At 48.5% G+C, this 25,192-nt stretch overlaps 1 protein-coding gene across 2 annotated transcripts in view; it reads right to left on the reverse strand.

Moving 5' to 3' along the window:
- Nucleotides 1–25,192, reverse strand: part of BFSP2 (beaded filament structural protein 2) — a 115,694-nt gene that overhangs the window by 22,068 nt on the left and 68,434 nt on the right. For both annotated transcript variants that reach the window (XM_086940012.1, XM_086940013.1), the window contains exons 2-3: nucleotides 21,533–21,615; nucleotides 12,340–12,496 (exon numbers count right to left, since the gene is read on the reverse strand). In XM_086940012.1, coding sequence (XP_086796138.1) covers nucleotides 12,340–12,496; nucleotides 21,533–21,615 — 240 coding nt within the window. The remainder of the gene's footprint in view (nucleotides 1–12,339; nucleotides 12,497–21,532; nucleotides 21,616–25,192) is intronic.

The raw sequence follows: 25,192 nt of genomic DNA on the forward strand, positions 1-25,192 counted from the left end.
CCTTTTTAATATAAAGCATTCTACCCTTAGTTGGTGGGGATGTTCTAATAGCTTTATAGCCCTTCTGCCTTGGGCTAAACCGGTTGTTGAAGGCCCTCTTCTCTTCTGTAGGTTCTGGTCTACGGCTTTGACTGGGGATTGTGGCTCAGTGCCTTTGACCTCTGCAGCAGAATATAATGCTTTATGTCACATACACTGTACTGGAGTTTTCTTTAACTAAAAATATGTGTTTAATAATATGAGTTATATACAATTGAACCAAAACATTGTGATGTGTAAAACTGTTTCCATGGCCTAATTCTAACTAGGCCTCTACTGCATCTTTATAATAATAATTGTGGGTTTTTGTTTCTCATTAACATCAAATGCAGCACAATGTGCACTGTTTTAATTTTTTATGACATGTTGTTTTGAAAGCACTCTCCGGAGGAAGTGTCTTTTTACTTTCCAAGGCTTCTTATTGCTAGCACACTGTATTGCAATCACTCCTGATTCTTTTCCATTGTTTATCTTACTAGTTTTTTACGACACCTCTGGATGACATTACGTCAAAAGGGTCAAATATATATCCATGTAATGGGTTCGTAGGGTTATATGATGTTTTAAAATGTTGGAATGGGATTTGGCAAAATAATGAAACTGTTGCTTGCACCATGATCACTATGCAGTTTCGATAATTTTCTATGGTGAAATCTGCTAAATAAACCCTCAACTTTGGGGGCGAGCAAGAGACTTTTGGGATCCTACTAAGGAAGCTATCTGGTTCTCAATTGATTTGCAGCACCTTTTGGGACTTAGGTCAGACCGCAAAACTTATGAGTTTTGCGGTCTGACCGCTGTTGGACCATGTCTGTGACCACTAGGAGACCGCTGCACCTTTTGGCCATCCGACAGTCATATTCTGAGTTTCTCCAGGGGCCGGCAGTGTGACTGCAGCGGTGTTACGGCAGTGGGCACTGTATTTCAATATGTATTTATGCCTTTGTGTACATATCAACTACATATGTGTCGTATGCACACGTATGCATGATATATGTTGAAAAATACCACCTTTTCATTACCGGATTCTGAGCCTTATGTGGGCAGTACCGGTAATGGGTATATGGTACCAATGCACTTACCTGTATTTCGTCGCTGAAGTCAGCTTGTGGGAAAGCTATCTTGTAGTTGTAATACAGATGGCGGGGGAAACAACCTTTACAACGCAACTTTTACAACGCACTACTATTACAACGAAACTTTTACAACGCAACATCCATTACAACGCATGCATTTACAACGCAACCATTACAACGCATGACACTACAACGCACACCACTACAACGCATGCCATTACAACGCAGTCACTACAACGCATACCATTACAGTGCATAGCATTCCAACACATAGTACCCTTACACTATCCAACACTTACCCTACTGTTGCACCTCCTGGAGTTAGAATAGTAATTTTTACCCCTACACTATCCAACACTTACCATACTGTTGCACCCCCTGGAGTTAGAGTAGTAATTTTAACCCCTACACTATCCAACACTTACCCTACGGTTGCACCCCCTGGAGTTAGAATAGTAATTTTTACCCCTACACTATCCAATACTTACCTCACATGCAATGTAATGTTATGCGTTGTAATGGTATGCATTGTAAATGTAGTATGCGTTGTAGTGGAATGCGTTGTAAAGGTAGTTTCAAATAATTTGTTGTAATGGCATGCGTTGTAATGGTATGCGTTGTAATGGATGTTGCGGTGTAAAATATGCGTTGTAAAAGTAGGCGTTGTAAAAGTATGCGTTGTAACGTCATACATCCGATGGCGGTCTTGTGCCTCTGTACCGCCCGATGGAGGCTGCAGTCCCCCGCCCATGACCTCGGTGGTGTGCTGGTGGTGCCGGCGGTCCAGCTGCGGTCCCTGTGTAGGCAACACTCCCAACGTGTAGTACAGTAGAAGGCTCACCACCGCGGGACCGCCACAGCTGGGACGGCAGTCCATAGACTGCGAAACTCGCAATGAGGCTCTTAGTCTATTTTTCAGATTTTGCCTAATGTTGTTTTTTACCTTGATTCTGAGAGACTACATAGTAATAGATTTCTATGCATTTTAACTGACTCAATGAGACTGCTGCCTCATTTACATTCTTCATTTCCCTGCATTACACTATAATATTTTAATAAGCCTTCATAGTTTTCTAAGTTATTGATCTCAAACTCACTTTTTGAGTCATTCTTCACAAATGACTGTATTCTGAAATGCTGTTTTGTATCTTGTCTTTAGGGACATATTCCCTCATCTGTTCTTGAGGATTACACCGTCCCCGGCCCCACATCTGGGCGCTATGACTGTTTTGACTATCATATAAATTGCTTAAGCAATAGTGCCCACAACTGTAAATAAAAAACAAAGAACAGTGTAATACTTTTTTGTGTGGTTATAATCCATCATCAAAGACATTTTTATAAAATCTCTCAGTCTTGCCCACGTCTCAGAGAAAGCAAAACCAAATGTTTCCAGGTATAGAAGGAAATAGGAAAGGAAAAGCACTCCCTGCCAAGTTATTTAAGGGTAAAATTAGGCAACTCATAACATTCAGCAAGGGCAAATGTTGACCTCTGCATATCTGAATGCAATCCAATAATCCTAAATTACAGTGAAAACTCTAAACAATTGAATGTATGCACCTCAAATGTAAAAATATTAATGAAATATATAAGTGATCAACAAAACTGCATAAATGAATAGTGAAATGTCCAATGAGGCTCTGACATGAATGCAGAATTATAAACACAGGGGAATCATAGAATGGGGGTTGAAATTTTGCACTCATGAAACCTGTAAACAGTGTTTGCTCCTTGTGAGCCAGTGCTGATTAACATTATAGAGCGTGTTTGTGTGTGTGTGGGGAGGGGGGGGGGAGACTAATATAGGAGACTGCAGGGCTTTGAGTGCTCTGACGTCTACAATACCAGGCACATTCCCCCCTTCCTCTTCGACAAGGTGCTCCATAGCAACAATAACATTTCACGCACCCCATTGCTGCCATAAAACGTCAACAATTGCACGGCCATAGCAAACAGCATTGCAATGTAGACATGCATTAGGAATGGCAAATCAAATGTAAAAGCCCTGCCGTTTCCAGGTGTTTTACCGCCATAGGCGAGAATTGAAAAATGCCGACCCCTCCCTTTTACTACCATCACTCTTTCCCCCTGTCATCCAGGTGTTGGGGAACAGAAGCCTACTTCGGTGCCTCTCTATCTAGTCTGGACTGTCAAATCCGCATTAAAGATTTCATCCCGCATACTACACCTTTCACTCATTCTTCCACCTCTCCAGGTTCACTTTGTGCCACGCTCGAGCACGGTCCAGCGCTCAGCTGGTCATAAGTCTACCTTCTTAGATGGTCTAAGCCCACGCTCTGCATACCACCAGCCTTAGAAAACTTCCCTCGCTTTACAAAGACAGTTTTCTATACTGGAGAAGTGTGGCTCAATGGTTAGAGCCGCAGACCCTGATGCAGAGGGCTGGCCTGGGACCTGGGTTCAATTCCCGCCTCAGCGGCTCTTGGACTCAATCTCCCTGGACCTGATAATTCTCGCCTCGGTGCCTAGTCCAATCATGGGTCCCACTCTGTGACTCTGGGAAATAGCTTACTTAATCTCCACAACGGCCCCAGCAGCGCTTGGATGCCTGGCTTCACCTTGGGGGTGCCCAGGAGTGGACATCTCACAGGAAAGCCAGGAAGCGTTCCACAGCGGTATGAATACAGCGCTACGAGCCCTTTGGGTAGAAGGCGCTATATAAATACAAACACATTCATACCGCATTCTTAAACACTCCCAAATTAGTCTAACGAGATCAATATATGAAACACCTTCCCAGGAAATTATGTTCCTCTATCTGACGTAGCTGTCCGTACCGGTTGACTCGGGGTCATCTTTGGTAGAACTGAAAACAATATGAAGTTTAGTGACGTCAGACCCCTGCTGCCTGCTACCTGTCCTGAAGGCCTGGCTGATGATCTTTGACTGACAAACAATGTCGTACATCAAAGGGGAGAGAGTGGGTTGACAACAGCAGAGGAGACCGGCCTTCACAGCAGTGTACCGCGGTCAGATCGTTACTTTGATGCACTGTCTGTACCATCTCATCCGTCGATACATACATTGCATTGTGCTTGTTGTCAAACACCAGTTAGCCCATGGGCCTCCCCCGTCTCCAGCCCAGCCCACAGCGCTGTTAGGGCAAACATCTGTGCAGCCCCGATGGAGCTGCCGCCTTCTCACCTTCATGTGATGTGCGCAGTCATGAGGAGATGTCTCCTAACGGCCAGAGCTCTCCACTACCTTTAAACAAGCATTGGAAATGCAATAGGTCTCGCATTAGAAAAGTTGGAGTTATTGGTCTTGTAAATGACATATTGTATTTATTTGTTGGTTTTTAAAATTGCTAAATTGATGGCTTTGTCATTTACAATGCCAATAGTTATAACTTTCGCGAATGTGACACCTATAGCATTTGGAATGCAACATGTTTTGTATTTACGTGACTTAGATGGCAGCTCTGGTCGTTAGGCCACATCTCTAGAGAGCAGGAGAGTGCAGCAGGGGAGAGAAGCACAGCAATGCAATAGGTCTCGCATTAGGAAAGTTTGAGCTATTGGTATTGTAAAGGACACATTTTTTATTTATGTGCTTGTTTTGAAAATAGCGAATTAATAGCTTTGTTATTTACAATGCCAATAGTTTTATCTTTCGCAAATGTGACACCTATTGTAACACAATATGTGTTGTGAGGGTGAGTGAGGGTGAGGGTGAGGGGGTGAGGGGTTGAGGGTGAGTGAGGGTGAGGGGTTGAGGGTGAGTGAGGGTGAGGGGTTGAGGGTGAGTGAGGGTGAGAGAGGGTGAGTGAGGGTGAGTGAGGGTGAGGGGTTGAGGGGGAGGGGTCGAGGGTGAGGGGTTGAGGGTGAGGGGTTGAGGGTGAGTGAGGGTGAGGGGTTGAGGGTGAGGGTGAGGGTGAGTGAGGGTGAGGGGTTGAGGGTGAGTGAGGGTGAGTGAGGGTGAGGGGTTGAGGGTGAGTGAGGGTGAGGGTGAGGGTGAGTGAGGGTGAGGCTGAGGGGTTGAGGGTGAGGCTGAGGGGTTGAGGGTGAGTGAGGGTGAGTGAGAGTGAGGGTGAGTGAGGGGTTGAGGGTGAGGGGTTGAGGGTGAGTGAGGGTGAGGGGTTGAGGGTGAGTGAGGGTGAGGGGTTGAGGGTGAGTGAGGGTGAGGGGTTGAGGGTGAGTGAGGGTGAGGGGTTGAGGGTGAGTGAGGGTGAGGGTGAGTGAGGGTGAGGGGTTGAGGGTGAGTGAGGGTGAGTTAGGGTGAGGGGTTGAGGTGGGTGAGGGTAAGTGAGGGTGAGGGTGAGTGAGGGTGAGTGAGGGTGAGGGTGAGTGAAGGTGAGGGGTTGAGGGTGAGTGAGGGTGAGGGTGAGTGAGGGTGAGGGGTTGAGGGTGAGTGAGGGTGAGTTAGGGTGAGGGGTTGAGGGTGGGTGAGGGTGAGTGAGGGTGAGGGTGAGTGAGGGTGAGGGTGAGTGAGGGTGAGTGAGGGTGAGGGTGAGTGAAGGTGAGTGAGGGTGAGTGTGAGTGAAGGTGGGTGAGGGTGAGGGGTTGAGGGTGAGTGAGGGTGAGGGGTTGAGGGTGAGTGAGGGTGAGGGGTTGAGGGTGAGTGAGGGTGAGGGTGAGTGAGGGTGAGGGGTTGAGGGTGAGTGAGGGTGAGTTAGGGTGAGGGGTTGAGGTGGGTGAGGGTAAGTGAGGGTGAGGGTGAGTGAGGGTGAGTGAGGGTGAGTGTGAGTGAAGGTGGGTGAGGGTGAGGGGTTGAGGGTGAGTGAGGGTGAGGGGTTGAGGGTGAGGGGTTGAGGGTGAGTGAGGGTGAGTGAGGGTGAGGGGTTGAGGGTGAGTGAGGGTGAGTTAGGGTGAGGGGTTGAGGGTGGGTGAGGGTGAGTGAGGGTGAGGGTGAGGGGTTGAGGGTGAGTGAGGATGAGTGAGAGTGAGGGTGAGTGAAGGGTTGAGGGTGAGGGGTTGAGGGTGAGTGAGGGTGAGGGTGAGGGGTTGAGTGAGGGTGAGGGGTAGAGGGTGAGTGAGGGTGAGGGTGAGTGAGGGTGAGGGTGAGTGAGGGTGAGGGTGAGTGAGTGAGGGTGAGGGGTTGAGGGTGAGTGAGGGTGAGTGAGGGTGAGGGTGAGTGAGGGTGAGTGAGGGTGAGGGGTTGAGGGTGAGTGAGGGTGAGTGAGGGTGAGTGAGGGTGAGGGTGAGTGAGGGTGAGTGAGGGTGAGGGGTTGAGGGTGAGTGAGGGTGAGGGTGAGGGGTTGAGGGTGAGGGTTAGGGAGGGTGTAGGTTGCAGTACTGCGGAAGAGCGGTGCGCATTGATAGGTCACGAGACCTAAAGAGAGCCTCTAAGAATGAAAACAAGTGTCAGAATAGCCAGCCAAGTAAGAACTATCCACTCTAGAATGAGCTGTGCCTGTCAGCGATGTAGAACTGGCAGGCAATTACATGAGTAAGGTAACTTGACCGTGCTGCAGGTCGAAGAAATCGATAATGATTCTGTGGCTCAGGAACTCGTGACTGCCACTTGAAGAAATATGCTCCAGCTGCGAGGAGAAATAGATAAGATTATGTGGCCTAAGAACTCGTGACTGCCTTTGAAGAAATCTGAAAAACAGAGCTCCCGCTGTGTGCAGAACACCGCTCTGCACGGGTAAAAACTCAGTCCCAGAAGGAAGACAGCGGGTAGAACGTTCGCTGAGGCCCAACAGCTGAGCGCACACTAGGCGGGAGGCCGCCGAACGCTCTGGCAAGAGAGTTCCCGCTGAGAGGAATCACTGTGTGGAGATGTGAGCTGGGGGATGGGGCGGAGCGGGTAAAAAAAAAAAAAAGACGGAGGGAAGGCAGATAAGGGGAGGGGGGAGGAGAAATGCGACACGGCGGGCAGGGGAGGGGGCGGAGCGGGTAAAAAAATAAACAAACAAGACGGAGGGAAGAGAGAGAAGGGGAGGGGGAGGAGAAATGCGACACGGCGGGCAGGGGAGGGGGCGGAGCGGGTAAAACAAGACGGAGTGAAGAGAGATAAGGGGAGGGAGGGAACTGATGTGCACGCGCTTTTAAGCTCAATGCGCATGCGCATTGAGCTTAAAAGTCACGGGCACTGCAAGGAATCGCCACGATTCCTTGCAAGTTGGTTCAAGAGTGGATAAGCTCCCATAGTCTCGCAAGCTCGATGCGCATGCGCATCGACAGGCGAGACCTAAAAATGAATCCGACCTTGTGTAATGTAATCTCTGGTGCTTGTGTAAAGCACTGTAATGCCCTTGACCCAAGTTTGCGCTTTATAAAACTGCAACAGCAAAAAAGACTTGGATATATTTACTGGGGTTCTGGTGGTCTCCTTTCCCAATGCTCAGAGTTTTCTTCAATTATAAATTGTTTAGTTTAGCGGACTCGTGGGACCTATGCACACGTGGGAATACAAAATACGTGATTTGGACACCTGGTGAGCTTGTTTAATGTCGTGCGTGACAGAGTCTAGTCCCAAAGCATGCGCTGGGTACCCGTGCATCAGGCGCTGCCTGCCCCTGAAGCCCTGCACTTTGCTTTGCCAACAGGCCGTGAAAACTTGTGAACGCTTGTGAGCTGTGGTGACTTCAATGACTCAAAGTATTATTCAAAGGGAAAGAATACAAAAGAATAGTCTAGAAACACAATCCGTTTAATCATTATGTGACACTAATGTTTGGATTAGGAACATGGGGTAAATACATTCTGCAGCACAACTCCCTTGACCCTGGAAACGAAACACAAATACGTGATGGACTGAAATACAATGTTATAAAACTGACACTTGCTTGAAAATGTTTCTTCTGTGCTGAACTCAGAGTGCTTACTGCTTTAGTCCTCATTACAAGTTGCAAGTCATTTCAGCGCAGTAATACCGCCCGTGAAGAACAAAACTTCACCAAAGGAAGAAACTCCAGTGCCATATTTACACACATTTCGGAGATTCTGAGGTCGGCCATTTTCTTGCTCACCTCGTCCCTGTGGAAATCTAACCAGGTTCTATCTGCCAGTTTTTTCATCAGAAATAACTCTGAAGTTCAAAATGACCATGGGGCATATTATCAAGATGGGGGCGATACAATTATCGCTGCTTTATCGGCAGGAAACTGCTGCTAAAGTGGCGATAAGGGGCTTGATAATATGCCCTAGAGCAGGGGTCTCCAAACCGGTCCTGGAGGGCCGGATCCATGCCAGATTTTTAAAATTACTACAAGTATCTCAATGGGGATATCCCAAAAATCTGGCAGGGATCCGGCCCTCCTGGACCGGTTTGGAGACCCCTGCCCTAGAGCATTCACATAGAAGCCCAGGTTAGATGTCTAACCTGGGTTTCTATTGCAATTCTATAGAGCATATTATCAAGCCCCTTATTGCCACTTTAGCGGCAGTTTCCTGCCTATAAAGCGTCGATAATTGTATCGCCAGTCTTGATAATATGCCCCATATTTCTTGGAGTGCTGCGATCGTGCGCATCTCTTCTGATAACGGTACTGCCGAATAACTCAGAATAAGGAAGACGCCCCCAGGACCATCAAGCTTTTTCAACCCAGCCTCTGTAGTGACGTTTATAATGTATGCATCACACGCAAGGGGTGTGGCTCCTACCACAACATCATGGGCTAATGGCGCATCTTCAATGGGCAGAGGACAGGGTGTTCAGAAGATACTTGCGCCAGCAGGGTGCCTTGCCTTCTTGAGTGTCCCCGGGACAGGGTGAGAAATGAGGCGATGCATGCTTAAAGGTGAAATGTCAGTGACACAGGAGCATCCCCTTTCCGTGTCCTTCTGAAAGTGGTCAGGACCCTTGAAGGAGCAATGCCTTCTTCAAAGTGCTGATGCTTTCATGAGCTGCCAGATTGGCCAATAGGCCAGTGCGACCCTGCTTCGTATGTGTGATTGCCCAGGCCAGCGTATCCAATCAGTTTGGAAAAAGTGAGAAAGAAAAAGGCGAACTCATACGTTTCATGCCAGTGGGCACAGAGGCCAATGGACTCACAAGAAAAGAGGACAGCAACCAATTATTGTGGTATTGTACTGTAAATAGACGCGCATTTACTGACTTGTACCTCCTAATTACATCTGCTTGTCTGCCGGTTTTTTCTCAGTTTACTTCCGAAGTGTCTATTGACTAGTCCAACGCATGATAGACATTTCCAATTGCAGACAACAACTTAAATGCAATGGTTCGTAAAGTGCCCCCTCCCATGCATATGATGTTTTTTTGCCGCCCTCCCCCTTTTGCTGCACTAGGCGGTCGCCTAGGCTTGCCTAATGGTAGAAACAGCCCTGGAAGGCAGCTCAGTGAGTGCAATGTTCAATCCTGACACCAGTATAAAACATCCAAGTTGTGAGTTGGAATGTCAGTCAGGGCTGGATTGGCAGTAGCGGGCATCAGGCGTTTTCCCGGGAGGCTGGATGGACGGGGGCTGGTTTTGCAGAAGTGGGGGACATTTTTTTGTTACTGTGGGTTGGTTTTGCAGCGTTGATGCAATATCGTCCCCCAGTAACAAAAGTAGCAGTGCTTCACACTTGCAGCCCCTTCCTCCCCCGGGAGGGGGCTGGTCTTCCAAAATTGCCAGGGCTGCTTTGGGTTCCCAGTCCGACCCTGATGTCAGTAGGCCTACTCAGCCTTCCATCCTTCTGAGCTCGGTAACTTGAATTATCAGGCCTTTACACAGGAATTATTAATGAAACGCTATTTGGCCATTGCCTCCCCAGAAAAATATAATGCAGTTAATTTCATGTAGTGAAAAGCAGGGATGTTACTGGTGGATAAAATGTTTAGTGACACATTGCTTTAAAGATAAGACACAAAGGGGAAGATTTATTACGTTTGCACACAATGTAGTCCAGCAATAAAAGCTACTGTGCTGCATTGTGTGAAAGGGAGCGATCATATCTGCTAGGAGATGGTTTTGCTTTCCTAAGTCTCTTTGCTGGTGCACTGTAGGCTGCCATGCACCAATGCAACCAAACGCTTGCACCATACTGCAAAGCTCTGTGCACTATGTCAAATATAAGTGTTGTTCTGGAAGATACCCTTTCAGTACAACATCTTATGCTGGGGCACAGTTTAACCATGGACATCAATTCACTGAAATGCCAGAGGTGGCTGAAGTGACATTTCACGCCCTATGACCTTCACTTTCACTCACACACACATACTTACACATACACACAAATTCACACAAAATTTAAAAGCATTTTTGCTTACCTCGGCTACCATGGAAGGTCATATTCCAGCTTATAGTACTTGATTTTTATTACACTATTGGTGAATAATATATTTAATTTTTTTCACTATTAGTGTAATAAAAAAATTGACAGAAAATAAAGAGAGGAGAGCCCCAGCTGCCCTTCTGTTCCTGGCACTGAATTTGCCACTTCTAAGGCCAGGGGTCGCAAAAGCATTTCTAGGGGTATCACAGGGCAAGCCAGGGGTCGCAGCTTGATCCCTAAATGTCATCCATGGGTTTAACACTTTCTGTGTGTGCTGTAAAGGGCAGCACACACACAAAGTTTAAAAGGTGAAAGAAAACGTTTTGCAGACTTTATGCCTGCATCAAGAAGGCGTTAGCTTTTGGTGGAAATCTTGCCTCTTTTAGTACAGAGGGTTTTGCATCAAAAGCCTTGGGTAATTGCATCGAAATGCCCATGTATTATACATGGAACACCCCCTTGCCACAAAGTAGCACAAATAAGCACTCAGCTACTTTGCATGTCTTTGGGGCTTCTTTCCAACACAAATTAAAATTTGCTCTGTAAAAAAAGTATTAGTAAATCTGCCCCTAAATGTACATGCTTTACTCCTCAGGTGACTTAAGAAGCAGCCTGTGGGGAAAAGGCTGCTACCAAACGATTTTTAGCAGCTGTTCTGCACATTACTGAAACCTCTCCAACATGTGCATTGATTGTTAAATACTGTGACATTACATTAGTGATTCTGTGGGGAGGAACTGAGGCTTATCAACCAACTTCCACAGTGTTAAACGTCTGCTGGTTTTTAAACCCAACTTCCCATTTTACCGATGTGTGTGATCCTAGGCACGCCACGTCAGAGTTCTACTCCTAAGAAGCTATAAACTTGAGAGTGCTGAGAAGAAATGTGTGGGCCTATTATCTAGGAAGTGGTGGTGAGAGGCATTAGCCTCCTTGTCTTAACGCCTCTCATCGCCACTTCGGAAGAGCAAGGCTGCACCATATTATCAAGGATATGGAACAGCCTGGCGTTTCCCCCTGCGATGGCGCAAAGTCTCACAACTTAACGCCAACGCAGGCACCCTTGCACCAGAGTGCAAGGGTGTCTGCGAGCAGGGAGGTTTATTTATGTACAGGAAGGTGTCCCTTCCTGTACATAAACAAACCTAACATGCCGTTTTGTAACTTACATGTGTGCTACTTCCTGCAGCACAAATGTAAGTTACAAAATGGCATTTAAAGAAAAGGGTTGTTTATGTACAGGAAGTGACACCTTCCTGTGCATAAACAAACCTTGGCATTTTGCTTTTTCCATGTGTGCTGCACAAGGCAGCACACATGGAAAAAGCACCAACGAGAATAAATGAAGCATTTCTCCTCGTTTCGCCACCTTAAGACCAGGATTTTCCTGGTCTTAAGTTCGGTGCTTCAACCTATTATCGCCTCTCTTGATAATAGGTGGCAGCGTCGAAGTGAATGCGTGTTGCGGTGAAACGCCCACCGCAACACCCACTGCACACCCATTTCACGCTAATTTTAGTGTGAAAAGGGCCCTATTACCAAGGCAGCGTTAAGCCACTTAACATAGCTTTTAGCCACGTTATGTGGTTTAACGCTGCCTTGGTAATAGGGCGATGACCCTATCGCCACCACAATGTCACAAAAAGTGTTGTGGTGGCGATAGGGGCGTGGTAACATGCCCCTCAGTTTTTAGTATGTGTGGGATACAAGAACATACATTTATTCCATGCAAAGATTTAGATTTATTTGAAAAAAAGCATCTGCAGTCTGAGCCTTCCATTGAAATGCCCTATAACATGTTGAAATGAGGGCCGATATTTGTAGTTCATCGTGTACCCCTCTACCCCCCCCCGCCCCCTAAAAAAACTTTACTAGAAATGACGCTGATCCGTGCTGATCCATGAGTATATCGTCCACATGAATCGCGATTTGCCCAGTGGCATGAACATAAAAGAAAGACTCTCCCTGGAGCCGAACAGCAGACGTGTGTGACACACAGCAACAACTTCCACTTTATGAGTGCCTCTATAACCCACCTCTTCATGATTCCTGGACAGCAGAGCCAACTCCGTCTTCATGCTCTCTATCTGACTTTCCAGGTCCATTTTTGTCAAATTAGCGTCATCAATCACTTTGTAGAGGGAGTTTATTTCTTCTTCCACTGCTTTTCGGAAAGGTTGCTCGTTCTCATATCTGGAAGGAGAGGATGTCAAGAAATGCATGATCTGCCGTACCACAGCCATGACCCTGCCTGCCTTCTGGGCACCAACAACCATTTCTCAATGCCATTCCTCTTGGATCTGCCCTCAGGTGGATGATATGCAGCACACGTCAAATTAGTAATAGAGAAAGAAACTCTCCCAGTGATTTATCTTGTTGCGACATGTAATCTATCAGGTGTGTGAAAATGGAGAATGCAGGTTGTGTGAACTGCATTGGGATTCATGCACAGTGTTGTGAAGATACATACACACTTAAGATTTTTAACCATGCGATTTCCAGAGAAGCTTTGTATCGTCCTATGCTCTATAGCCTCAGTCCCAAATATACAAAGATTTTGCATTGGGTTTCCTCACTTTTATAACACACTCCAACATAAAACCTATTTTTGGATTTACATAGCGACACAAGTCCCGATTTGCGTGGCTGGGCATAGCGCTGCCTTGTTTTACCTGTACCAGGTAGCCTTTTCATGGGTAGTGCAGGGGTATTCCCGTGAATCCACATAATGGACATAACACCAGGGCTTTAAGTGGGCCAGGTCTCACCGGGTCTGAGTACCAGCAGTTTTTTAAGGGGGCCTCGATACAGGTCTCTATCAGGCTCTGTTTTGTGCCCTGGCACAGGCTGTCCGTATTTCCCGGATTGCAGTGACAGCAGGCACATTGGTTCTCAATGACAACCCGGTCCTGAAGATGATCCTGATTGATAGGATCAAAACGTAGTCGACCGTTCAGCGCAACTGATTGCGCATTTTCCATTGTGGCTCTGATAAATAACCCGTCAAATCTTTCAAGAATTTCGTATTACAAATCATTACTTTGAGCCACATTGATCACTTGATACACTGGATATATTGAAGCACCTCTGCACCATGCGCCGTTTCTGCTGATCACAATTGTCACTTCCGTGGCCACTTCTTGTGTCACGTACACATTTAGAGCACCAAGTCTGTTGGACTTGGCCTTTTCCCCCCAAAAATTTTCGCTTTTGACCCCCTTGTCTAGGATGTCTCCCCCATGGGATTAAACCTGTATAGGCCATGACTGGTGTTAGACACCTTGTTATAAATGTAATGTCATGAAATAGTGTGAGCACTTGTAAATTTCCCCATTTTAGAACTGCACCTGACTGAAATGTATTGTGTTTAAAATGGATGCCATGGCCATGGGTTTTGCCACTGGACTGCCATAGGTCAGCGGTCTAGATAATATTACCCAGCTACCCCTAGCTTTTGGAGGGAAAGCCTGGCACCCAGGGTGCTCACCCCTTCCCCTTGAGCCAGTTTAGGCCAGCTTTGCCAACATTCTAGAAGGTTCTGGCACTGCCTGGGAGGAGGGTATAAGTAAGGGGGAAGTGCCACCAGAGAGTCAGTCAGAGCTGGGACAGGAACGTAAGGGGACCTGCTGTGAGGTGCTACCGCCACATGGGCCTGTGAGCTGGGCCCTGCACCCCTAGAACCCCCCCCCCCCCTCTGCTGTCCTCATGGGCCCCTGACAAGGGAGGGCCCCTGCCTAGGTCCCTGTCACTGTTGGGACCTTGAACCATGCCAGCGCCGCGCTGAAAGAGCGCTGAGAAGGGAAGGAGCTGATTGGGTTCCCCCCAGGAGGTGAGGAGTGTGCCCCTGAGGAACTGCAGTGGGACTGTCTACCCCCTCTGGAGGAGCTGTGGCCCCCCTTGGAAGCGCTGGGCCGTGAGGAGCCGCCTGGGGAGGATTGGGCCCCTGAGGGACTGTGGCTGGTGTGGCCCCCGGAGTGCTGACATGCCTGGAAGACCTGTCTGTCCCTCTGGAGTGCTGTGCACCGAAGTGCTGTGAGGCCCTGAGAGCTGTGTGGGCTGAGGGAGGAGCAGTGCGCTGTGAATAGCGCCATCCTGCTGAGAAGAATCGCGCTGGAGGAGCCTACCCTCGCTGTGGCGCGCTTGCTGCATTATTAATAATTAATGAAAGGGAGCCTACCCCTTATTGCGACCGACCTCACCTCCGCAGCCCGAGGAGTGTTGGCGCTGCCTCGCGCCGGTTGGGTAACGCCGAAAATCACCGCCGCGACCCGGCGCGGTATCTGAGGGACCTCCCCACTGGTGTGGGAAATGTTGCGGTGGCCCCCGGTGCCAGGAGAGGGCCGCCGATGTGAGGAGAGGGCCGCGCTAGGCCCGAGAAGCCAGCCTCGACCTGCCCACGTGACGGGGGCGCCCGGCCGCGTCATTGGCCGCGACCCCGCCCTTGCCGCACAGCCATTGGCCCTTGCGGCCGCACCCCTGAAGGGCCGCGCACGGATTGGCTGCCCCGCCGGGCAGCAGGAAGAGGCCCGCAAAGCCCCGGGTTCCCGTGAGGGAGAGGGAACCCGGGTGAAGCCACCGAGGTCGCCGCTGAAGAGCCGGTGAGGAGGGGCCTCGAGGTACGGAGGCCCCGAGAGAGCTGCCCGACATCCGCAGGGCTCCCGTTGGAAGGTGAGCCCTGCAGCCGATCTTGGAGCCCCGGGTCCCCGTGAGGAAGAGGGGCCCGGGCAACGTCACGAAAAGGGGGGCCTCGAGGCCCATTGCCGGTGCCTGCCCCCTCTTCGGAAAGAACCCTGCTTACTGTTGAGGAGAGCCCCGAGACCCTGAGAAAGGGGCGGAGCCTAGAGGAGGCCCGAAGCCAGCAGGAGGTGTGTAGCGGGGCCCCCATAGTGAAGAGGGAGCCCCGGTTGCGACACTGAGGCCTGAATGAGGCCTTGTGGGCCCGAGTGACCACGCAGATCACCGGAGAGTTCCGCGACTCGAGGCACATTGTCGGTGCCTGGTCCCCCCCTGCAGAGGAGACCCCAGAGGACGCCTGCAGCACCTACTGAGCCCCGCAGGAGCCATCAAGGAGAGCCCGGTGAGTGGGGCCTACGCTTAACTGTGTTGGGGACAGAGAGGGCAACGGGGTACATTGCCGGTGCCCGCCCCGGGGACTGTGTTGCCTTATCAGGTGCCCGTATGGCAGAGGGCACCTGTGACTTGGGCTCCAGATTTGTTGAACTGCCCTGACTTTTCAGCAACTAACTGCCCTACCAGACACCTCGGGAGCAAGCCGGTTGCCCTTATTGCATATTTTGGGGTAGAGAGCCTTATTCCCCCTCATTGCAAATATAGGTACCTACTGTATGGGTGCCCTGAGGTCCCCAGTTATAGAGGGAGTCTGGGCAAGGAAATGTCTAAGGGAGCCTAGAAGTAAAGAGGGCTGGATGCTGTGTACACCCTGATGTTTGATACCCCTAGTTTGATGGTAGAGGGAGCCTAGCTGTTTCCTTACAGGTGTTCCTGGTCTATGAGGAGGGCCCCTACCTGATATTAATGCTGGGTGAGGTATGTTCTGCCTAATGTTGGTCTAGAGGTTGGCCTGACGTGTTATTCCAGGCCCTTGGTTATGCCCCAGGTTAATGGGCCAGCCGTGCTGACTTATTACAGGTGCTCCTATTTATGATGTACTGTGATGCCCTGATGTTTTTCCCTTACAGGGGTTGGGTTGGCGTTATTGTGCATGATGTATACCTATACTAATATGGAATTTTGCAATTACAGCCTACCCCTAAGGATGAGAGTCTGAGTTGGCCCCGCCAGATTGGCCCCAGATCTAATGTCATTTTGATCCCATCATTTTTCCTTTCAGCATGGACTTACAGAATCAGCCCTACTTCCCATGTAAATAATTCCCCCTTTATACACTTGGCTCTGGCACCAATTGGCGTCCTGTTGTGACACTACTGTTTTGCATTTTTGCCTTGCAGGTTGGAAACACTACTAAACTACGTATCTTTTTCCAACTCAAACTGGTGTCCTGCCTCTTTTGTGGTGTGCCTGGTGTGTTGACTGTGGGTACTGCGTGAGTGCTTCACATGTCCTCGAAGTTTGGCCTGCCCGCTTGGCTCCATGCTACCCCCTTGGAGATTTGGGTAACCCCCATTTCTTACAAAGTCCAATTCGGGTTGTTTGATATTTGTTTCCTTACAGTGCTGCTACAACTGTATACATTATTTTGTTCTTTGATTATATGATGCCATGAGCACATTTCTAAAACCACTACTTGAGTCTCCTTGTCTCTGTTCTCGTAATGCTTGATGCATACATGCCTAATCGCCTTTCAGAATAATACCAGTTGAGATATTGTTTTGTTTATTATCATGTACCTACCCTAATCTCAACACGGTTTAAGGGTCATACTTTCGTAGTTTAATACAAGCATTGTGCAGCACACATACAAAGAGGAAATAGCTTCAAATTATAGTTTTTTGTGCAGGATGGTATCCTTTGCAGCGCAAAACCTTTCCTGACCACAACAAAGGCACCCTTGCAACATGCTGCAAGAGTGCCTGTGTTGGCACAAGTCAGCCACAAGTGTGCCAGGGCTAGAGGAGAGCAGAACTGCGCCATATTGTTTAAAATATTTGGGCGATCTACTCTCTCCCTTGTGTACCACAAAGCAACTTCACTTGCTGTGCTGTTTTGCGTGAAATGTTAGCAAATATGCCCCTAGGTTCACAAAAGCAACTTAAAATCTTCTTGCAGGTTGACACCTACATTCCAGAGTAGATTTTCAATTTGTGGGACCCAAAATGGTCTCCAGGAGCAGTCATGGGAAGCTGCAACACCCACAGGTTGCAGGTTTACTCCTGGAAGCCCTTTGTGAATTCCAATTTACACTAATGCAAAGGTGGTGTTTTATGCATACGTGTACACTCTGCACAATCAGGGGCAGACTGAGAACACAAGCCAGCCCTGGCAATTCTGCTGGGGGGTGGGTGGTGGTGTCGGGCGGGGTGTCCGGGTGCTGGGGAGAAGCAGCATTGCTGCCGCTTTGGTGAGCACTATGGCCACTTTTGTTACAGGGGGGCGATATTGCAGCACTGCTGCAAGACAAGCTCCCAGTGACAAAACGGCCCGCACCACTTGAAATCAATCAATCAATCACTGTATTTGTAAAGCGCGCTACATACCCGTGAGGGTCTCAAGGCGCTGAAGGTGGGAGTGGGCTGCTACTGATCGAAGAGCCAGGTCTTGAGAAGTCTTCTGAAGGTCGGCAGGTCCTGGGTCTGTCGTAGGCTCGTAGGGAAAACCGACCCCTACTTTTCCGGCCCATCGGTAAAACGCCTGGTTCCCGCTACGGCCAGTCCGGCCCTGTGTACAATTACACTCCTGAAAATGTCTTATGTGAGCGCAAATGTACTTCAAAACTCCCACCCCATTTTTTAGTCACTGGAAGATGAACCCCTTCCCCAAAAACCATTGGATTAACTCCTGCTCTTGACAGAATTAACAGCCTGATTCATGAAAACCGAATTCTGCGAATTTTAAATTGTGATTGACAGCGAATCGCAATTTAGAATTCGCAGACCGGCATTCATCAAAATCTGCGAGAAAATGAAGCGATTCGCAATCGGCCGCAAAAAGCGTTAGCGATTTTTAAAAATCGCAGAAAAATCGCTATTTCCGTGAAATCCGTGTAGGAATTGCGATATCGCAAATTGCGAGATCGCTAAATGCGATCTCGCAATTAGCGAGATCGCAAAAACGGGAAGTCGCATTTCGAGCACAGTGATGACATCACAACCAGGAAGCAGGCAGTTCCCACCCCAATTCAGAACAGTGAGGCTGATCCCGAGGCTGCATCTCACAGAGCTCCTTCCAGGACACCTGCAAACTTCCTAATCCTTCACTTTTGTGACTGCAGCAATGGCAGAGGATGCAGCACCAGGGCCCAGTGACACCGGGCGCAAGCGGAAGCTCAAATATTCTGAGCAGGAGTTGGAGCACCTGATAGACGGAGTGGTTGAAAACCACCCAAAACTATTTGGAAAGGACTCCAGGAGGGTGCCTGAGGCGGAGAAACGCCGACTCTGGCTGGGGATTGCTGCAAAAGTCAACGCTGAGGGCGCGACACACAGGTCGCTCGAGGAGCTGAAAAAGAGGTGGTACGACCTCCGAGGTCGTGCCAAGGAGAGGGTGGCAGAGAGGCTGGGCGAGACCCTGGCTACTGGAGGTGGAGATCCTACAGTCCCTCCCAACACCCCCTTGGAGGACCGCGTGGAGGACACACTTGAGCGAGTGGTGTGCATAGGGGTCATCAATCTGGACTCATCCCGACCCACCCAAGACAGCCAAGGTAAGTGGCATGCGACTGCGACCCTGTCCCCTAACAATGGCCATGACCCTATAGCCTCCCATAAACATCCCAAGTCATGCAATCCATGCACATTAGGTCATGCCCAAAAGCATTGTGGGACATGTAGTCTGCCCACAATGTACAAAAACCCCAATGTAGCCAGACATGTCCCAAAGTACGCAATGCCACAGCCAGTCAGGGAATGTCAGCCAGCATGCATGTAGCAACTGCACGTGTGACAGATACATGCAATTAATCTACGTCCACTTCCCCTCACAGGTGGCGCTGACAACAACAGCAGCGACAGCGACAGGCTGTTCATAGACGAGGTACCAGAGGATGCAGAGGAGGTGCCAACAGCCACACATCCTGCACCATCAGGCGCTGCACCTATCCCCGCAGCCAGGGCACCACCATCTGCGCCAGCACCATCAGGCGCTGCACCATTGACAACCGCAACACCACCACCAGCAGGACCCTCTACATCTGGTGCTGCAAGTGCGGTGACAGTGCGCACACCCACTGTGGCCAGCCAGCACAGCAGGCATGGCAGGGATCGCCAGCAGAGCACAGCACGCAGCGGCAGGAGGGGGATGACTGTGCGCGTGCCAGGGCTCAGCATAGAGCGCTGGATGCTGCGCATCCATCAATTGCAGGCACAACGGCAAGGGGCAATCCAACTCCAGCTCCACAACATTGGCCGCAATGTCGCAAATGTGTCCGACAGGATAGAGCGCATGACAACTGCCATGGAGGCTAACACTGCGGCCCTCATCTCACAGCGCAACACCGCCCACCGCCGCCACCGCCAGCTACTTACGCGGCTATCAGCCTACACGCGCTCAAACTATGTCATTGGGAATGCCACCTCCCAGCTCTCACGTCGGTCCCTGGCTATGCAGCAGCAGATGGTGCAATGCTGCGAGGATGTGGCACGAGTCTTGGAGCAGGTCACCAGTGCCGTACTGGCACTACATCCTACTGGGCCAGCCAGTGTTGGTGGGGACGACACCAGTGAGGGCACCTTCCAGTGTCAGCAGCCTGTCTGCCTCACAGGTTGGTGTGCTACGCCGCAGCACCAGGCCCACTGCAGGGTCACGTGCCGTCCCAGAGGAAGAGCCAGAGAGGCGATTGGGTGCCGCGCGCCGGAGGCGCACTTGACTTTACTGTACATTGGCAGGGACATGCTGATGATAGAAGCATGTCCTGTGTATTGTTTGGAGCAGTATGGCGCAATACTGCTTGCATGTAAAGAATAGCAAAATTACATTATTATTGTGACATCAACAATAATATTTATCTAGCATCGTACATGGGCCTCCTGTCATTATTTCCATTGGCATGCAATTGTGATTTTTTGGGTGAGGGGAGTGGGTGCACTAGAAACTGTTCATTGTGATGTGGTTGCGGCGTCTGTGTCCTTCAGCTGGGTTCTCCCCACGTGTATGACGCACATGTGCAGGTGGCCGGTCGTCCCCTTCCGACTCACTGCCAGTATATCCTCTCCTGGATTCTGCGTCTCCTCCGTGCTGCTCGCTGTAGCCTTCGCCGCCTGACCACCATGTGGAGTCCTGGCATTGTGAGACTCCTTATGCTGATGCTGCATCTCCTTAAGTGTGTTTGGTCAGGCCTGCACCTGTTACTGATTGGGCAACGGATTTTCAAAAAATTTTTTACAATGGCTTTGATGGTTACCACCTGCTTTGGGTTGTCCTTAAATTGCGCCTCGCAAACAGCGATTTAGGGGTTTTTCGCTATTTGCGATTTTTCATGATTACCAATTGTGATTTTATTGCGATTTCGCTATTTTTTTCGCAGAATCCGTGGTTTCTCGCAAATTCCGATTCGCAAATGGTCTACTGCCGGGATTCTGCGAATCTTTTTGCGATTTCGCTATTCTGTGTTTGCGATTTCGCTATTTTCTTCTTGAATACCGATTTTGTCAATTGCGCTCGCAATAGCATTTTCGCAGCTATTGCGCTCGCAATTTTGCTTCATGAATCAGGCTGTAAATCTACAATCTTTTCCAGGGTATGAATTGGCTGAGAAGTAGTTTATTACTACATACAAACTCATACGTTTGTGGGTGTACACAAACTTCCCAGAGCATCCTCGCCCCTTCACCTTAAGCGGCAATAACCCCAGAAAATGTTCCCCCAAACTAAGGTAAATCATGCACATAAAAAACTATTTATGCGTGCTATTTCACATGTTGTGAATCAATGAAGGGATCTGCCTTCATAAACCAAGCTCTCTGCATGTGCAAGTTGAGCTACGATGCATACATGGATTTGTTAATCGGCCGTATTCGTTTGCATTATTTTAAATAATTATACACCTTTCATGAATTGTATATTTGAAAGCATTTAGCATTATGCATCATTTCCACAATAATTCTGAATACATTTGAGTCCTGAACCTGCATCTGTTAAAATCAACTAAATATTTGACTCATTCACATTTCCCTCAATTAGCAGCTATTACTTTTCAAATTCATGTATTCTGTGTAAATTTAAAATAACTTCATTATGATGTGTGTTATTTTACGGGGAGATCTGTATGCTTCTTTTTGCATTTTTTTCTACAAAGTGACAGAATCTGTGCATTTTCCATGGATTATTCATGTTGTCATTATGTACATTTACATGTAACCTTCCAGAAGTCTCTTTTAGTTATTTGTCTTACGGTAGGTTTTGGGCATCTGTGGAAGAAAATCTAGATTTTGCACATTTTTCTCACACTTCAGTGCAAGAAAATCTAGAACTATTCTAGTAAATGTTTGTATAAAGCCTTTGTACTCTTTCTTTTTGTAGGGGCTTAAAAAACACTCATACAACCTCATGAAATGGTGAAGAACGTGCAGAACATGTCCACACTCTATACTGTACCTGTCCTTGAAATCCTCACCGCAGGCTTGGATGTTCTCTGTCTGCAGCATGAGGCGCGCATTGGCCAGGACAGCATCGCTCACCTGAAAACAGACAATGACATTGCTCCTAAAGTCAATATTTTGTGCAAAAGAAGATCTCTGTATGTGGGAAGCAAGCTCTTCTAACATCCTCTAGAATTCTCAACATATGACAATGCCCTTGGATACAAGAGAGATCATTTTTCAAGTTCATTTGTCATGGCCCCACCCATACGGCAAGCCACACATTAGACCTGATTTTTAAGAAACCTGTCTGCTCTTTCCACTCTGTCACCTATTCCACTGACCTGGTCTAACCACTCGCTCATCCCTTTCATTTTGACTATCCCCCCCCCCCCCACTCACCTCGAATAGTGTAACACCGAATCTGGGTAGAAAATGGTACAAAGTCACCTGTGACGCGCTTGAACCAGTACTTTTGAATAAGGAGTGGCTTTCCGTCAGAGGATTATGGGGCATATTACCAAGGGCATTATCGCCGCATTAGCGGGACTTTTTCCCGCTAATGCGGCGATAATTTTATCGCCCTATTACCAAGCTGTCGCAAACACCAGTTAGCGACAGCTGGTAGGTGATAGCGGGCATTTACGGGCCCACTTTGCATGTCAGCGATAATTATCGCTAATGACATGCAAAGTGGGCGTGCCAAGATGTTAGTGACTGAAAACAGTCGCTAACATCTCTAACTCCTATTAACAACTTTTGGAAATATTCGCGCTAAGCGCGAATATCTCCAAAAGCTAACACCTGCTAAAAGCAGTTCTTAGCCATGTTATCCAATGGAAGGTGGATAACATGGCTAAGAGCATTGTCACAATAATGCATGAATATCGCTGATTTTTCAGCGATATGCATGCATTTCGCAGGATTTTTACCGCTTTTGAGATAAACCTTGATAATATCAAGGTATCTCAGCTGTAAAAATCCTCTGTGCTCGGCGATATTTTTTTCCCGCTAACCAAGCAATAGCGATAATTATCGCTATTGCTTGGTAATATGCCCCTTAGACGCTGATGTAAAAAAATTCAATACCATTCTCACTACAGCGATAGATGCGATCGCCCCCTTACTGCCACTCTCTTCTGCTCGGTTGAAGCCCTCCGCCCCATGGTTTTCCCCAGACCTTCGTACAGAAAGAAGCAAATGTAAAAATCTGAAGCGCCTTTGGCGACAAACTTATGACCCCCTCGCCAAAAATACTTATAGAGTCGCATTAAAAAAAATTCATAAATTAAAACAAGCCACTATGTAAATGTAAATGTACATGTATTTATATAGCACAAATCACTGACCGAGGTCGGTATCTAAGCGCTTGCTTAGGGAACCCGTCCTGGTATTCCCCTGTGAGATCACCCCGGCAGGGTATCCACAAGCAGAAAGCCAGTCATCCCGCCGCGAGGGGCCGTTGTGGAGATTAAGCAAGCTATTGCCCAGAGTCGCAGAGTGTGAACCCGTGAGTGGAGAATGGAACCGGGGCGAGAATTATCGAGTCCGTGGAATTTTTTGCCCAAGACCCGCCAAGGCGGGGAATTGAACCCTGGTCCAGGGCCGATCTCAGCTTCCGGGTCTGCCGGCTCTAACCCATGAGCCACACTTCTCCACCACTATGAAAACATATTTTGCCAACAAAATTCACTCTGCAGATAACTCGTCCAAGACCCTTTTTCAAATTGTGAAGGACTTCACAAAACCATCAGCCCTTACCCGTCTCCCCACACCGAGTCAAGAACTCTGTGATGGTCTTTCGAACTTCTTTCATCACAAAATTGTGGATATTTTCTCTTCCTTCACACAGACGAGAGGGCATGGTGAGACGATATCAGCCCAAACCCCCTTACCGGCCGGCGTAACCACTTTCGAGGCATTCAAACCCATCGTAAGGAACTCTGCCCTAAGAATAATGCAAAGATGTAAGTCTGGATCTTGCCTAGACCCCGTCCCAGCTTAAGTATTCACGCTATTAGCCCCCCTCATCACCGCCCCCCTAATCTCTATCTGGAATACCTCCCTTTCCTCCGGCCAATTCCCGTTGGAATGGAAACAGGCAATGCTAATCCCCTTATTAAAGAAAGTGGAAGCTGACCCCATGGTATTTAGCAATTACCGACCCATCTCGCTTCTCCCCAAACCAGACAAAATATTGGAAAAAGCAGTACAGGAGCAGCTGGCCGACTACCTGGAATCTAACACTCTCTTGCATGATACTCAATCCGGATTTAGATCCGGATATAGCACAGAGACGCCCTCCTGGAAGTATCAGAGACCATAAGAGAGAGCGTGGACAGAGACAAGGTGGCTATGTTGGTGCTCCTCAATCTGTCCGCGGCTTTCGACACCGTATCTCACTCCATACTACTGGATGGTCTCCGTAACATGGGGATACAGGGCACACCACTGGCATGGATAAAATCCTTCCTGTCTGGAAGAACGCAACAGGTGTGGTGTCGACCCTACTTGTCGAAAGACAAGAAGCCCCTTAGCTGTGGAGTCCCTCAGGGGTCGGCCCTCAGCCCTCTCTTTTTTAATGTTTATATGTCACCATTGGCAAGGGTTATAGAGGCCTGTGGAGTCAGAGTGGTCTCTTACGCTAATGATACTCAGCTGATTTTCTCGTTTAGAGAACACTCTGACAAAGGACTTGCTCATTTCAAATCCTGCCTCACTAACATTGTCCAGCTAATACGTTAAAATTGAACACCGATAAAACCGAGGTGCTATTTTTCAATCTGAAATCCCCTCTGCTGTCTCCTATATGGTGGCCACCTGAGCTAAACCCCCCTCCTATCCCAGCCACGTCTGCCCGGAATTTGGGGTTTTATATTGATAATGATCTGTCATGTAAAACACAAATCCAAAAGGTTTCCTCAGCCTGTTTTGGCAAATTAAAAATGATTTTAAAAATATCCCCCTATCTATCCAGGGACTCGATGAGAACTGTTGTGCACGCTCTCATCACTTCTCATCTGGACTACTCTAATAGTCTATATGTAGGTGTTCCTGCATATCTACGTCACCGACTACAAATCGTCCAGAACGCGGAGGCAAGACTGATCTGCCACGTTCCCTACCGCCACTCTATTTCCCCCTATTTAAAGAACTTACACTGGCTTCAGATATCCCATCACATCCACTTTAAAGCCCTGGTCCTGGCCTTCAGAGCACTTAAGGGGAATGGACCAGGCTACCTTAGGATCAGACTGAAGCAGATCCAATCAGTTCGGTCCCTCAGGTCGAACCACCTTCGTCTCTTAATCCCTCCCCGCTTTCACCGCTCCAGGAGAGGAGGCCGAGCCTTTGCTGTGGTCACTGCTAAACTATGGAACTCCCTGCCGCTCAACCTCAGACTAACTGATTCAGAATCCCAGTTTAGATCCAAATTGAAAACATACCTGTTCTCCAGCTACTAGCCGCCTGAGTCACTACCGTCACTGTCCACAGCGCCGGGACACCCCCGGCGGGGGTAGCCGCGCGCTTAATAAATTCCATAATAGTAATAATAATAATGGTGGATGTCATTTAGAAAGCCACTGTGCTAGAATCTCACCTCTGGACTCATGGCCACTCAGCCGAGGTAAAAAAAAAACAGTCTTGGGGTGCATGTTTTTGGCGTGGGACCCCG

This window comes from Lissotriton vulgaris, chromosome 10 (assembly GCF_964263255.1).
Source record: "Lissotriton vulgaris chromosome 10, aLisVul1.2, whole genome shotgun sequence".
Taxonomy (NCBI): domain Eukaryota; kingdom Metazoa; phylum Chordata; class Amphibia; order Caudata; family Salamandridae; genus Lissotriton; species Lissotriton vulgaris.